This window comes from Myxocyprinus asiaticus, chromosome 18 (assembly GCF_019703515.2).
Source record: "Myxocyprinus asiaticus isolate MX2 ecotype Aquarium Trade chromosome 18, UBuf_Myxa_2, whole genome shotgun sequence".
Lineage (NCBI taxonomy): Eukaryota > Metazoa > Chordata > Actinopteri > Cypriniformes > Catostomidae > Myxocyprinus > Myxocyprinus asiaticus.
The window spans coordinates 37,824,724-37,837,153 of record NC_059361.1 but is presented as its reverse complement, the minus strand read 5'-3'; the positions used below and the strand labels follow the sequence as shown (position 1 = coordinate 37,837,153).

General features: G+C 41.6%; 1 protein-coding gene across 3 annotated transcripts in view; it reads right to left on the bottom strand.

Moving 5' to 3' along the window:
- LOC127455675 (contactin-5-like) overlaps window positions 1-12,430 on the bottom strand; it is a 389,595-nt gene that overhangs the window by 364,787 nt on the left and 12,378 nt on the right. Inside the window, exon 1 of one of the 3 annotated variants that reach the window (XM_051723707.1) lies at window positions 3,472-3,564. The exons of the other annotated variants lie outside the window; for them this stretch is intronic. Coding sequence (XP_051579667.1) covers window positions 3,472-3,491 — 20 coding nt within the window. The 5' untranslated portion in view covers window positions 3,492-3,564. Of the gene's footprint in view, window positions 1-3,471; window positions 3,565-12,430 lie in introns of those variants that run through there. 3 annotated transcript variants of the gene reach the window in all.

Here is a 12,430-nt window from a genome sequence, read left to right as displayed (position 1 = left end):
CCAGAGAGCTCAGAGGTCAGGGCAACAGGGGGCTCAGAGGTCAGTGCAGCTGGGGACTCAGAGGTCAAGGCAGCTGGGGACTCAGAGGTCAGGGCAGCTGGGGACGCAGAGGTCAGGGAAGCTGGGGATGCAGAGGTCAGGTCAGCTGGGGACGCAGAGGTTAGGGCAGCTGGGGACTCAGAGGCCAAGGCAACTGGGGACTCAGAGGTCAGGGCAGCTGGGGATGCAGAGGTCAGGGCAGCTGGGGACTCAGTGGTCAAGGCACTAAAGGGCAAATCACTAGGGGACTCTGAGGGCAAGGCACTAGAGAGCATAGCGCTAAGGGACTTAGAGAGCTCTGGGCACTAGGAAGCTTAGAGAACAAAGCACTAGAGGACTTTGGGAACAAGGCATCAATGAGCAACACAATAGGGGATTCTGGGAGAAAGGCACTATAGGGCTCAGAGAGCAAGGCACAAGTGGATTCAGAGAGTAAAGTACTAGGAGTTTCAAGGTGCGGAGCCACTGGGGACTCAAGGGGCGGAGTTATGGGGGGACTCAAGGGGCAGAGACTTATGGGGCGAGATGGTTGCAGGAGGCGGAGATTCAGGGGGAGATATGGCTGCAGGAGGCGGGGACTCAGGGAGCGGGGAGACACAGGGGGCAGAGCCACGGAACGGTTTCAAAATAAGATAACTTCAAACTATGCTTTTCTTTTGGGGGAAAAAAAAAATAATGAACAATATGCATAAAAAAAAATTTAAAAAACCTTTTGCACTACCCCAGAGCTTGCATAGAAACTAATACTGATATTATTAGGGTAATGCACATATACTGTATAAACCCTGAGTCTACAAAAAGACTATCACATTTTTATCATTTTACATGTTATTATTCAGAAAAACAAGTAGTTTAAATTGGCTTTTTATAAATGTGCTCTGCCTGTGTACAAAAGGCCAAAGTTTATGCTTCAAGCACCACCTGCTGGACATTTCTGTTAGTGGACTGTTAGGTAACATATCAAATGCACACATCACCTGATCAGCAGTTCAGAGCTCCTCATTGGCTGAGGTTAACAATCCAACCAATCAGAGGCTGTTCACACCCTAGAATGTTCTAAAGCGATAGTTTTACTGCAGATATTAGTTCGTTGCTGATCTGGTCATACTGATACAAATTCCTGCATTGTATTTGATACTGTGTGCGTACATTTAAAAGTAAGTGATCTAAACTCTTGTTCATACATTTAAAGCCTGTCTTTAATAATTATTTAAGTTTAATTGCCTTGTTAAATGTTCATTTGTCCAATTTGAAGTGTCATTCAAAGGTTAACTTAATAAGATCTGCATTTTGCTAATTTATCATAGATTGAAGACTTTTATATGTCAATTGATCGAATATCTCAGGAAATATGCTGAAATACCTAAGTTTACTTGGGTTTAAAATCCTAATTTCCCTTTGTAAGCTTATAGTATTGCTTATCAATACTATAGCCACATTTAGCCTTGAGATAGCTTTTATTCTCTCAGTAACTTGTAATTAATCATATGCATATATTTTATATTGCTGCTGTATTGCATTATTACTGCTGTCTATGATAATATTGTGTATTACTATTGAGTATGTTACTGTTGTTATCATTATATTCATTTTTGTTATTGTTATTTTTGTAGAACCACACACATGTATACAGACATATGCAAGCAGTAACATTAAACCTTGTTCTGGATATGGACCGTGTGATTTGTTGTTCTGCCTGGACAATCTGTAGCGGTTACCACCAAGATTAAGAACTGCACCTGAAAGAACTTCCTTTCATATAGCCCATGTTCAGATATTTAATGCACTTACATACATACTGGTCTAATAAGCATCAGAGTTTCTTGTACCGCTTCATATTTTCTTTTCACCATAAAAGCAGATCATTGTCCATTGGTTTGCATGACTCCAACAAGAACTGAATACCAATAGTGTATAATTCAATAAGAATCAAAATATTACAAGTACTGCCACACTTGGCTTTGCTTGAAAAGTCAGACAACCTGATATCTCCTTCTCTCATCCAACAACTCCACTACACACATCCACAGTGCATTCTCCCCAGTGGACACAACTCTAACTGTGAGATTTGGAGAGATTCAGAGGGAAAGTACAGTATAATTCAAAGTTGCCCTCTGCAGGCAAATGCATAAAGCAAAATTAATTTGCGATATTCGAGTAGTGTTTTTAATAGTCGCTAGCTGGTGCAGAACGAGCACTCGATTAGTCGATTACTTGTGCACATCCCTAGTACACATGCATCAGATGGATGCTTTTGGAGTGTCTCACTGTGGTTGTCACATTTCACAGGTTTTCAGTGTCTCTAGTCATAAACACTGCATTTTTAGTGTCATCAAATATAATTTGAAACTTTAAAAAATGTGTCTCGACACCCCTGCATTCTGCTCCATCCAGCTGTCTTTGATTAGATGTCAGTTTGTTGCATGTACAGCTGGAGCTGTGCTTACTGCCCTCTGCTGACTGAGACTTTGACATTTCAAGCTTGAATTGTTCCATTGGTGGGAAAATTCCTTATTACAGGGACATGATTAATTGCGATAATTCATTTTTATGTGTTATTTTTTTATATAATGAATTGCACTGAATTGATGCATTGAGTTGACAGCCTTACAAAATACATTTTCATTATTTCGTTATAGGTAATGCTTAATTTTCTGACTGGCTGAATTGTCATGAGAATTAAGTCACAATGCAAACCATAAATAAATCTTAGTGGTCCTGAACACATACTTCATTTTCTTAATGCAAATTTGTATTGCTTTTTATTATTATTATTATTTTAATGTGGGTTAAAAATATTACAAACAAGAATCACCCTTCAATATTTCATTTATGTTTCATGTCTTTATCTGCCATGCTAGAGAGAAATGACAGTAAACCAACTATACAACATATGTTACAATGAGGGTAAATCCAATTTTAAATAAAATGAAACTGTTATGTAAGACATTGTGCTGTATACAAATGTTCCAGATCTGTGTTCGTACTGGTTGATACAACCTCCTAAGCACTCATACTTAATATCTGCATCATGGCTTAATTTATGCGAATATAAATAACTCAAGAAGGCATCAGGGCTGATCAAAGATTAGCCGTTTTCTGTTAGAACCTCAGATTACAACTTTGATTTGCCTTGCCCTGCCCATCAAATTGCTATGAAAAACACAGCATGCATCAACAAACCCAAAACAGCCGCCTCTGTGGGATTTCTAATAAAATACTATACTTAAAGGAATAGTTCACCCAAAAAATTTTATTATGTCATTATTTACATGCACTCGTGTTCCACAGGAGAATAAAAATCATATGGGTTTTTTAATAACATGACTGAATAAACAATGACAAAATGTAAATTATTGGGTAAACAATCCCTTTAAGTTAACAAGTGATAAAGCCATGAGCACAGTGTCAGTTTCTAAGGTGCAGATGTACCTGTCTGAGCCAAATATCATTAGGTCAGAGACTGAACCACAGTACTGGGCAAGCGACCAGGTCCAACTCCCCTTCCTGGCATCTTTTGCCCAGAAATATCTGTTGGCGACAGAAGATGGAGTGACTTTTCATTGCAGTTTACCATGTGAAGTATGTTAGTAGGAGCAGAATGACTTTTTAAAGAGCGTAAAAGCCTCTTACGTTTTCAGTCTGTAGTTTAGATGTTTGTCTATACTTTCTAGGAAAGTAAAAAATCTTCTTTACTCTAAACTATATATATATATATATATATATATATATATATATATATATATATATATATATATATATATATATATATTTAAATTAAATTATGCTCGAGGAGCACTGGGAGCTTCCTTTCCATTTAGAGTGCTTAATTACATCTGTTGACACCCGTTACATCTTAGTAAACATTGTTGAATAATTTAAGTAGATGTGTTATACAATCCCTGTTTAGTCTTGGTAAAATATAATTTAGGTACTACATCCTGTTTTTTTTTTTTTTTTTTTTTAAGTGGGCATCTTCAAAAAGAACAAGCAGGAGAAAGAAAAAAAAATTACAGTATGAAAATAATAGGATGGTACAAGAATAGAACACTTACAGCATCTCTAGACCAGGTTAAGATGTCTTCAAACACATGCTATCGTCGGTGGTTAAGTCAAACCAGGCACCACACAGGTTTTTGGCAGCATATTTTTTCAAGCAAATCACCTGAGCAGCAAATGCCATGTGACATCACAAGAGCTGTAGGGAAATTAAGACATGGCAACACTGATTGTCTGATGGCTCCACAAGTACATGCACAGACCCCAAATCCTTCACTAGTGACTATCTTGAGCTGTGACATCAAAGGCCGCAGACAAATATAAGTCCATTTTAAGATTTTAAGAGCTCTTCATAAAAACAATCACTGGCAAAACATCTACTATATAATGATATAGTTACAATTTATATGTGACTTGCAAAAAAAATTTTTTTTTAGATACACAGCTACTTTTGAATGGCAGACAATGGAGAAAAATGATTTTTGCCCCCATAATTGTGTAGGTTAGTTACAACATCTACCAGCAGGGGCAAACTACACATAACCAGCCAAACCTTAATTACTTAGGTTTGACACAAACACAATTTTCCTTCCTGTATAGACATATTTCCTATTGAAACAGGAAACAAGTTGGGGCAGGACGAAGGGCTTGTCCTTTTTAAAAACAGCCAATATAGTATTACATCACAGCCAGACAAAACCACACTTTCTTGTACAATGTAAAGCAATGAAGATACTTTATGTTCAGTTATGGGGGATTTCTCATCACCACCTTCAACAAAGTCAGCAGACCTGCCAGAATACATTTTTGTATGATTAAATTTTAACTGAGAAATAAGCACTGTAGTAATAAAATGTCCCTATCTGTCACTCACTCGACATTGTGTCGATATAGTGACACTAGGGGTCACGCTTGGGAGCCCCAAACACCTCTTATATTTGCAGCAGGTTCTCCCCCTCTTGCACGGATAAGTGAAAAGAACACCTCTGGGTGCTTCGGCAGCTACACTAAAAGAGTAAGCACTGACGGAAAGCGTCTTTTTAAAGATGCCTTTCCATTTGTGTGTAGCTCCTGGATGCGGTTGCTATATCTCTGCCTCTGATGGCCACGATCACTGCCTCACTTTATTGGGCCGTAGCCACGCTGAGATAGCATTCGTGGATGGTTCATGCTCTCACTGCATGAGCATGACCATGGCAACATTGCGGTCGTGGCTTTCCTTCTTCAGAGGGAAAGCCACTCCAGCCACTCCCCGCCCTGTTTGAAGGCGTTCAGACAGAAGACAGCGGTTCCACTGAAACTGTTTCAGAGGCTCCTGGGGCATATGGCATCCTCAGCGGTGGCCACTCCACTCGGGTTGATGTATATGAGACCGCTTCAGCACTGGCTCCAGACTCGAGTCCTGAGATGGGCATGGCACCGTGGGACACATCGCGTGGCCATCACGCCGGTCTGTCGCTGCCTCTTCAGCCCTTGGACCGACCTCACATTTCTACTGGCAGGCATTCCCCTAGAGCAGGTCTCCAGGCATGTTGTGGTTATGACAGATGCCTCCAAAATGGGCTGGGGCGCTGTATGCGCTGTATGCCGGCTCCTGGATGGGCCCGCTGCTACGTTGGCACATCAACTGCCTCGAGTTGTTGGCAATTCTGCTCGCCCTGTGGAGGTTTCAGCCGTTGATCCAGGGCAAGCATGTGTTAGTTCGGACAGACAACACAGCAACGGTGGCATACATCAACCATCAAGGCGGTTTACACTCCCATTGTGTGTCACACCATCTCCTCCTCTGAAGTCAGCAGCACCTCAAGTCGCTGCGGGCAACTCACATCCCAGGCAACCTCAACACTGCAGCGGACGCGCTGTCACGACAGGTTACCCTCAGGTTACCCGCGGTGGTAGACACAATCACGCAGGCTAGGGCTCCCTCTATGATGGTAAGTCCTTAAGGATGCACGACCTGATCAACAGGTTCCAGAGAGGCGCCAGGAGGTTGAATCCCTCCAGACTGTGCCTCATTCCCTCATGGGACCTCTCTGTAGTTCTTCAGGGTCTACGGGGAGCCCCCTTTGAGCCCCTGCAGTCAGCTGTGCTTAAGGCACTCTCTTTAAAGACTGCCCCCCTGACTGCGCTCACTTCCATCAAGAGGGTAGGAGACCTGCAAGTGTTCTTCGAAACGTGCCTGGAGTTCGGTCCGGGCTACTCTCACGTGATCCTGAGACCCCGACCGGGTTATGTGCCCAAGGTTCCCACGACCCCATTTAGGGATCAGGTGGTGAACCTGCAAGTGCTGCCCCAGAAGGAGGCAGACCCAGCCCTGACGTTGCTGTGTCCGGTGCATGCTTTCCTCATCTATTTGGATCGCATGCAGAGCTTTAGAGTCTCTGAGCAGCTCTTTGTCTGCTTTGGTTGACAGTGGAAAGGAAGTACTGTCTCCTAGCAGAGGATCGCCCACTGGGTCATTTACGCCATAGCAATGGCATATCATGCTCAGGACGTGCCGCCTCCTGCAGGGCTACGAGCCCACTCTACCAGGAGTGTGGCGGCCTCCTGGGCCTTGAACACTGGCGCCTCTCTAACAGACATTTGCAGAGCAGCGGGCTGGGCAACACCCAACACCTTTGCGAGGTTCTACAATCTCCGGGTTGAGCCGGTTTCGTCCCGTGTAGTGGCAGGCACAAGCAGGTAAGTCCGGGACAGCCGGACAGACTCACCATGTTTGTAGAAACACCTCCCCTGTTGGATAGGACCTACCATGGGACTTCTCCACATGACATACTTCCGACAAGGCTCGGCAAGACCATTTGACGTATATCCACTCAAAATACCCCCCCCCCCCCCCGGGCGGGGTGTGGTCTCCGGTGTCTTCCCCTTGGGAGTGACACCACCCCCCCCCCCCCGGGTAGACACTGGTGGCCCCAGTCGGTTAACAAATTTCACTTTTTTTGGGGGGAGAAAAAAAAAGGGGGATAAGAGGCCACGACTGGGCTAGCCTGTCCCTATCATTTGGGCAGTCGACTTGTCCCCGAAGGGCCATTCGACACTCATAACAGCGTTGGGAGAGGTTACGTGTCGGCCTGGTGTGCTGGCTATGAGGCACACAGTGGTCTGCCCGTCTTGCACCGCCAGTTCACGTAACACAGTTCAGCTAGTTGTGGCATTTCGCAAAGGGACCCCTAGTGTCACTACATCGACACAACGTTGAGTGAGTGACAGATAGGGAACGTCCTGGTTACTTTTGTAACCTCCATTCCCTGATGGAGGGAATGAGACATTGTGTCCCTCCTGCCACAACGCTGGACTACCCGCTGAATGGCCAGGACCTTGTCTCGGCTCCTCAGTACAAAACCTGAATGACTGGTTGCATACCAGCTCCTTTTATACCCGTATGTTCGGGTAAATGGTATGCAAATACCACTCGCCAATTCCCATTGGCCTTTTTTCAAAGACCAGAGGTGTTTCGGGTACCCAAGAGTGACCCCTAGTGTCACTACATCGACACAATGTCTCGTTCCCTCCATCAGGGAACGGAGGTTACAAAAGTAACCAGGACGTTAATGTGTATGCCTGCAAAAAGTTTACTATGTCAGCTTTTAGGAGTATACTGGCATTCGGATGGCCTCAAAGCTCAACAGACATGGGCGAAAAGACTCAAAAATCCAACTTCGATTGCATTGGTATTTAGGGTTGCCACCCATCCCGTAAAATACAGGATCATCCCATATTTAAATTTGAAATGATACATCCCGTATCAATTCAATACGGGACACTATCTGTACCGTATTTAAGCTGGTTCGCTGGTGTCATGGCTAAATTGTTCAAGATCTCTAATTTAACCTTGATATGCTTTGGAAATGTTCCCTAAGGTGGGTAAGGGACCGCCTGGAAAGTCCACACATTGTGCTAAAACGTACTAAAACTGTGAAGGTGTGGTAAGGGACCGCCTGAAAAGCACTGCCCCTGGTCAACAACTTTAGAGAGAATGTCCAGTATTTTACATCATCAGATGTGCAACCCTATTGGTATTCTTCAATGGGAAATCTTCAATAGCATCTAAACAAATTATGCACTTCAATTAGTATGACAATACGATTAGATTTAGACTTCATGTAGTGTGTCCAGGGAAAGAATCAGGTCTGCAAAACAGACGGCAACCCACCAATGCCCATTTCAGCATGAACAGACTTAATCTACTCTTACTGCAACTCAGACACTCATACAGTAGCCATTATGAGACTCTCAGTTTTCCCACATTGTACATATTTAAATATATTTTGCAGCACCCCTGTGTAACATGGGCTCGCCACAGCGGAAATAAAGGATCTAAATGCAGCATTTATTGGTTTACTTTAAAAGCATGATTGTTGGGGCATGGGTTGCTCAGTGAGTATTGATACTGACTACCTCTCCTGGAGTTGCAAGTTCGAATCCAGGACGTGCTGAGTGACTCCAGCCAGGTCTCCTAAGCAACCAAATTGGCCCGGTTGCTAGGGAGGGTAGAGTCACATGGGGTAACCTCCTCATGGTCGCTATAATGTGTGGTTCTCGCTCTTGGTGGGGTGCATGGTGAGTTGTGCATGGATGCCACGGAGAATAGCATGAAGCCTCCACACACGCTATGTCTCCGCGGTAATGCGTTCAACAAGCCACGTGATAAGATGCACAGATTGATGGTCTCAGAGGCGGAGGCAACTGAGATTCGTCCTCCGCCACCAGGTGAGTCACTATGCCACCATGAGGACCTAGAGTGCATTGGGAATTGGGCATTCCAAATTGGGAAAAAAAGCATGATTATATGACCATGAACAAAACTTGACGAATGGAACTCACCGATGTTACACTGAACAATAACCAACAAAAGGACAAAGGCAAACATAAGGGTGATAATGTATACTCTAACATTTAGTGAACAAACAGAAAACACCTAGAACCAATAATGAACAGCAAAATATGAACAGGAAACACAAGACTTACAAAACATATTACTTCAAAATAAAAGACATTACAAAAGACACATGAAAACAAAACCCACCAACACATTACACACTGTAGAGCTATAAAGAGAATTTGTATTTTGTTTTTAAATAAAATTGGTCCTGCCCCAGGGCATTCTTGGAAACATTTAGATTTTATTTTGTCCCTTGCCCCAGCATTTACTGATATTTTCAACTGGTCTCTAAAAGAACACAAAGTTCCAGCATGCTTCAAAGCGGCTGTCATTATCCCTGTGACTAAGAACCTAACATCAGTTGCCTGAATGACTACAGACCAGTTCTACTGAAGATTTTTGAGCGATAGGTCCTCAAACATCTAACTACCTCAGTCTGTTTGGACACCTACCAGTTTGCCTAATAGGTTGGGTGAAAAGACGTCCCGGTTTATCCGGTCCCTTTCACAAGGTGTGTCCTGGTGTCCTGACAATTCTCTAAAAAATTTAAATATGTCCCGGTTTCAGCTGTCAGGCTCACAGATTTATTATTTTTATTTTTTTCTTTGAAATTAAATATCCTCAATGTCTTTATAGCTATTTAGTATCGTTTTCAGGGAAGGAAAGTTGTTTATTTGCCATTGCATGTTGATTTGACGGTACATGTATTCTAGTCTTTCAGCAAATAAGCTTACAATGTATCTGCTTACCATGACAATGACTTTACGGGCTTGCCGCTCACCATTGCCCTCTGTCGTCCTGTCAGCCAGTGCTGTTAGAAATGTCCAAATGAAAATGTGTTTTCATTTGCAAGTCGAAGCCGATCCATTTCATCTTGCAACACTTAAAGAGGTGTTATGCTGTTACTGAAAATGTTCATTTTCCAATGCTGAAAATGCTGAGGTAAATTGGACATTGCAGGTAACATTCAGACAGCTAAGACAGACACACTGCACTTTTACATACACAAGCACTTAAATTGTTGATGTTGAATTGAAATCTCAAGCACTGACAAGTTGTATCATTATTATATGTGCAGTATGACTATCTATCTGTCTGTCTGTCTGTCTGTCTATCTGTCTATCTACCCATCCATTCATCGTGACCCCCCAACGCATTGCCAACGTGCATTCCGGTTGAACATGCTCACATGGGTTCTTGCATTACTGTGGTGTTAACCAACCTCAGTCCTCAAGGGGGCAAAAGAGTTACTTCCAAATGTCTGTGTTATTAAACTGGATTTGTTATTATTTAAGTAAGTTGCTGTAAATATATTGACTTAAACTTACTTGCTCAGAAATATTGTCTTTATACTGTTGCTCTGACATGACAGTAATTGACTTGAATGAGAAAAGTCACCGTGGAAGCTAACTGTTCACACTAATGTCCACCATAGCACCCCTTGTGGCAACATTGAGACTGCGATGCGTACTTGCTATGTGTTATGAATTGCGTTCTGACACATTTTGTAATGCAAATACGAAAATAAACTTGTGTAGCTAAGTGTCAGACTTAAGTGTGGATGACGCTCATAGCAAAATATATATGCGCTCCTTGGTGAGCTTGTTTTATACCCTCAGTATAAAAGTAGAAGTGACTTCTATAATATTAATTATTATGCTACAGTAAATTATATCCAGTGTATTATGAGTTAAAAGAAACACATTTCTGGTTTGGTGTTGATGAAGGGGTACTTGAGACTTGCTGATAAGGCTGTGGGGGTACATAAGACATGACACATTAGAAAATATTGAGCTAGATGAATGCTTAACTTCATAAGAATATCTTAAATCTTTTTCAGAGTCAAGAGTCAGCGTATACATCTGAAGTGGGGACCGTAAACAGCATAGAAGCAACAGCCTGGAACATTAATTTTAAGACCTTTACTTAAGGGTCCAGCTGTGAGAAATCCTGCAGACATTCTTGTCCACTTTCATTTTATTAGTCGCACTTCTCACTCAGTGAAAAGCCCTCCAGGTCTTATTATCTTATCTGAGGAAGACGCTGCTGGTTCCCCCTCTGAATGTTGACACAGTGTCCCCAAGGCTCGCACTGCATCTGTCACTTCCAATTAGTCCCAATGCCTGAACTGCTGGTATGTCAATACCCTAGGTAGCGGTTGGTAATATGATCAAAATCTTATATCACCGTATGAGTAAATTTAAATAAAGGAAACAACATGTATTACAGTATAGTTATTTTAGATACAGATATTGGTATGATATAAGTATAGATATAATTTTCATAGCCATATCGCCCAGCCCAAACTTGTGACCGCACATCAGTAGATTTCGATATTAATAGCAAGTTGCTTACACAACTAAACTCTGCTTCGCATTACATCCCTCAATAACAAATTCTTCCTCATCTTGACATGTTTGGGACACACTGCACTATGTATTTATGTATTACTCCATGCTTCTCCGTCACACTTATGTCTATATAATTTAAAGCAGTCCTGCCCACTGATAGCTGTACCACAGTGTAGCAAAATCTCTACCAGTTAACACATTTTTTATTGTTGTACAATATATACAATATATATATATATATATATATATATATATATATATATATATATATATATATATATATATATATATAAAATCATCCTGCCCAGGATATAATGATGGAACCTGTGTGGTGCTAAAAAAACACCGAACCATGTCAAACTGTGATGAAAATTAAAATCTATATAAAACTTTGATAACAGCGTGAATTTTAAGGCATACACAGTGAGCACATTACCATTAATAAAGTGCTTTAATTAGCTCTGTCTGCAGGGATACTTTCAAAATAACTTTGCTTTAAATATAGCAGAGAGTATAACCTACCACTCAACCTAAATCAATTAGGATTTGCAAAAAAAAAAAAAAAAAAAAAAAAGTGCCAATGAGTCAATAAAAGACATTTTCTCATAGTATCTTGGCATCTAACCTCTCTAAAAACCATCATAGAGATGCAGGATTATATTACTTACATAGCATTTTAGAGTAATTTACATCAAAGTGCATGGTGTTTTGTAGTGCTCTGAAGCCCTAAGGAGATGGACACGTCTGACCTCACGTTTAATAGTGCAAAAAGCATATATTGCCTTAGCACAGTCAATTAGAGTAGTATGCTTTGACTGTGTTCCATGTGCGTGTTTGCTTGTGTGTCAAACAGAGAGAGAGAGATTGGGGGAGAGAAAAAGTTGTAAAATATATTCTGTATTACACTATATGCCGAAGGGAAAGTCTTTTTCATTCTGCAAAAACACATGGTAATGATGGCAGAAGTACTCCACTGAATCTATTAACAGCTTTTTCACAGATAAAACTTGTGATTTTATTCATCCTGTTTATAAATGAACACAGTCTTCCGTCTGACCGACTTTAACTGGTCTTCAGCTTATTAATATGCAATAATCTGTGCCTGTTTGTAACCAAACTGCAATGACTGTTTTACATGTTAGGCTGAAATACAAAA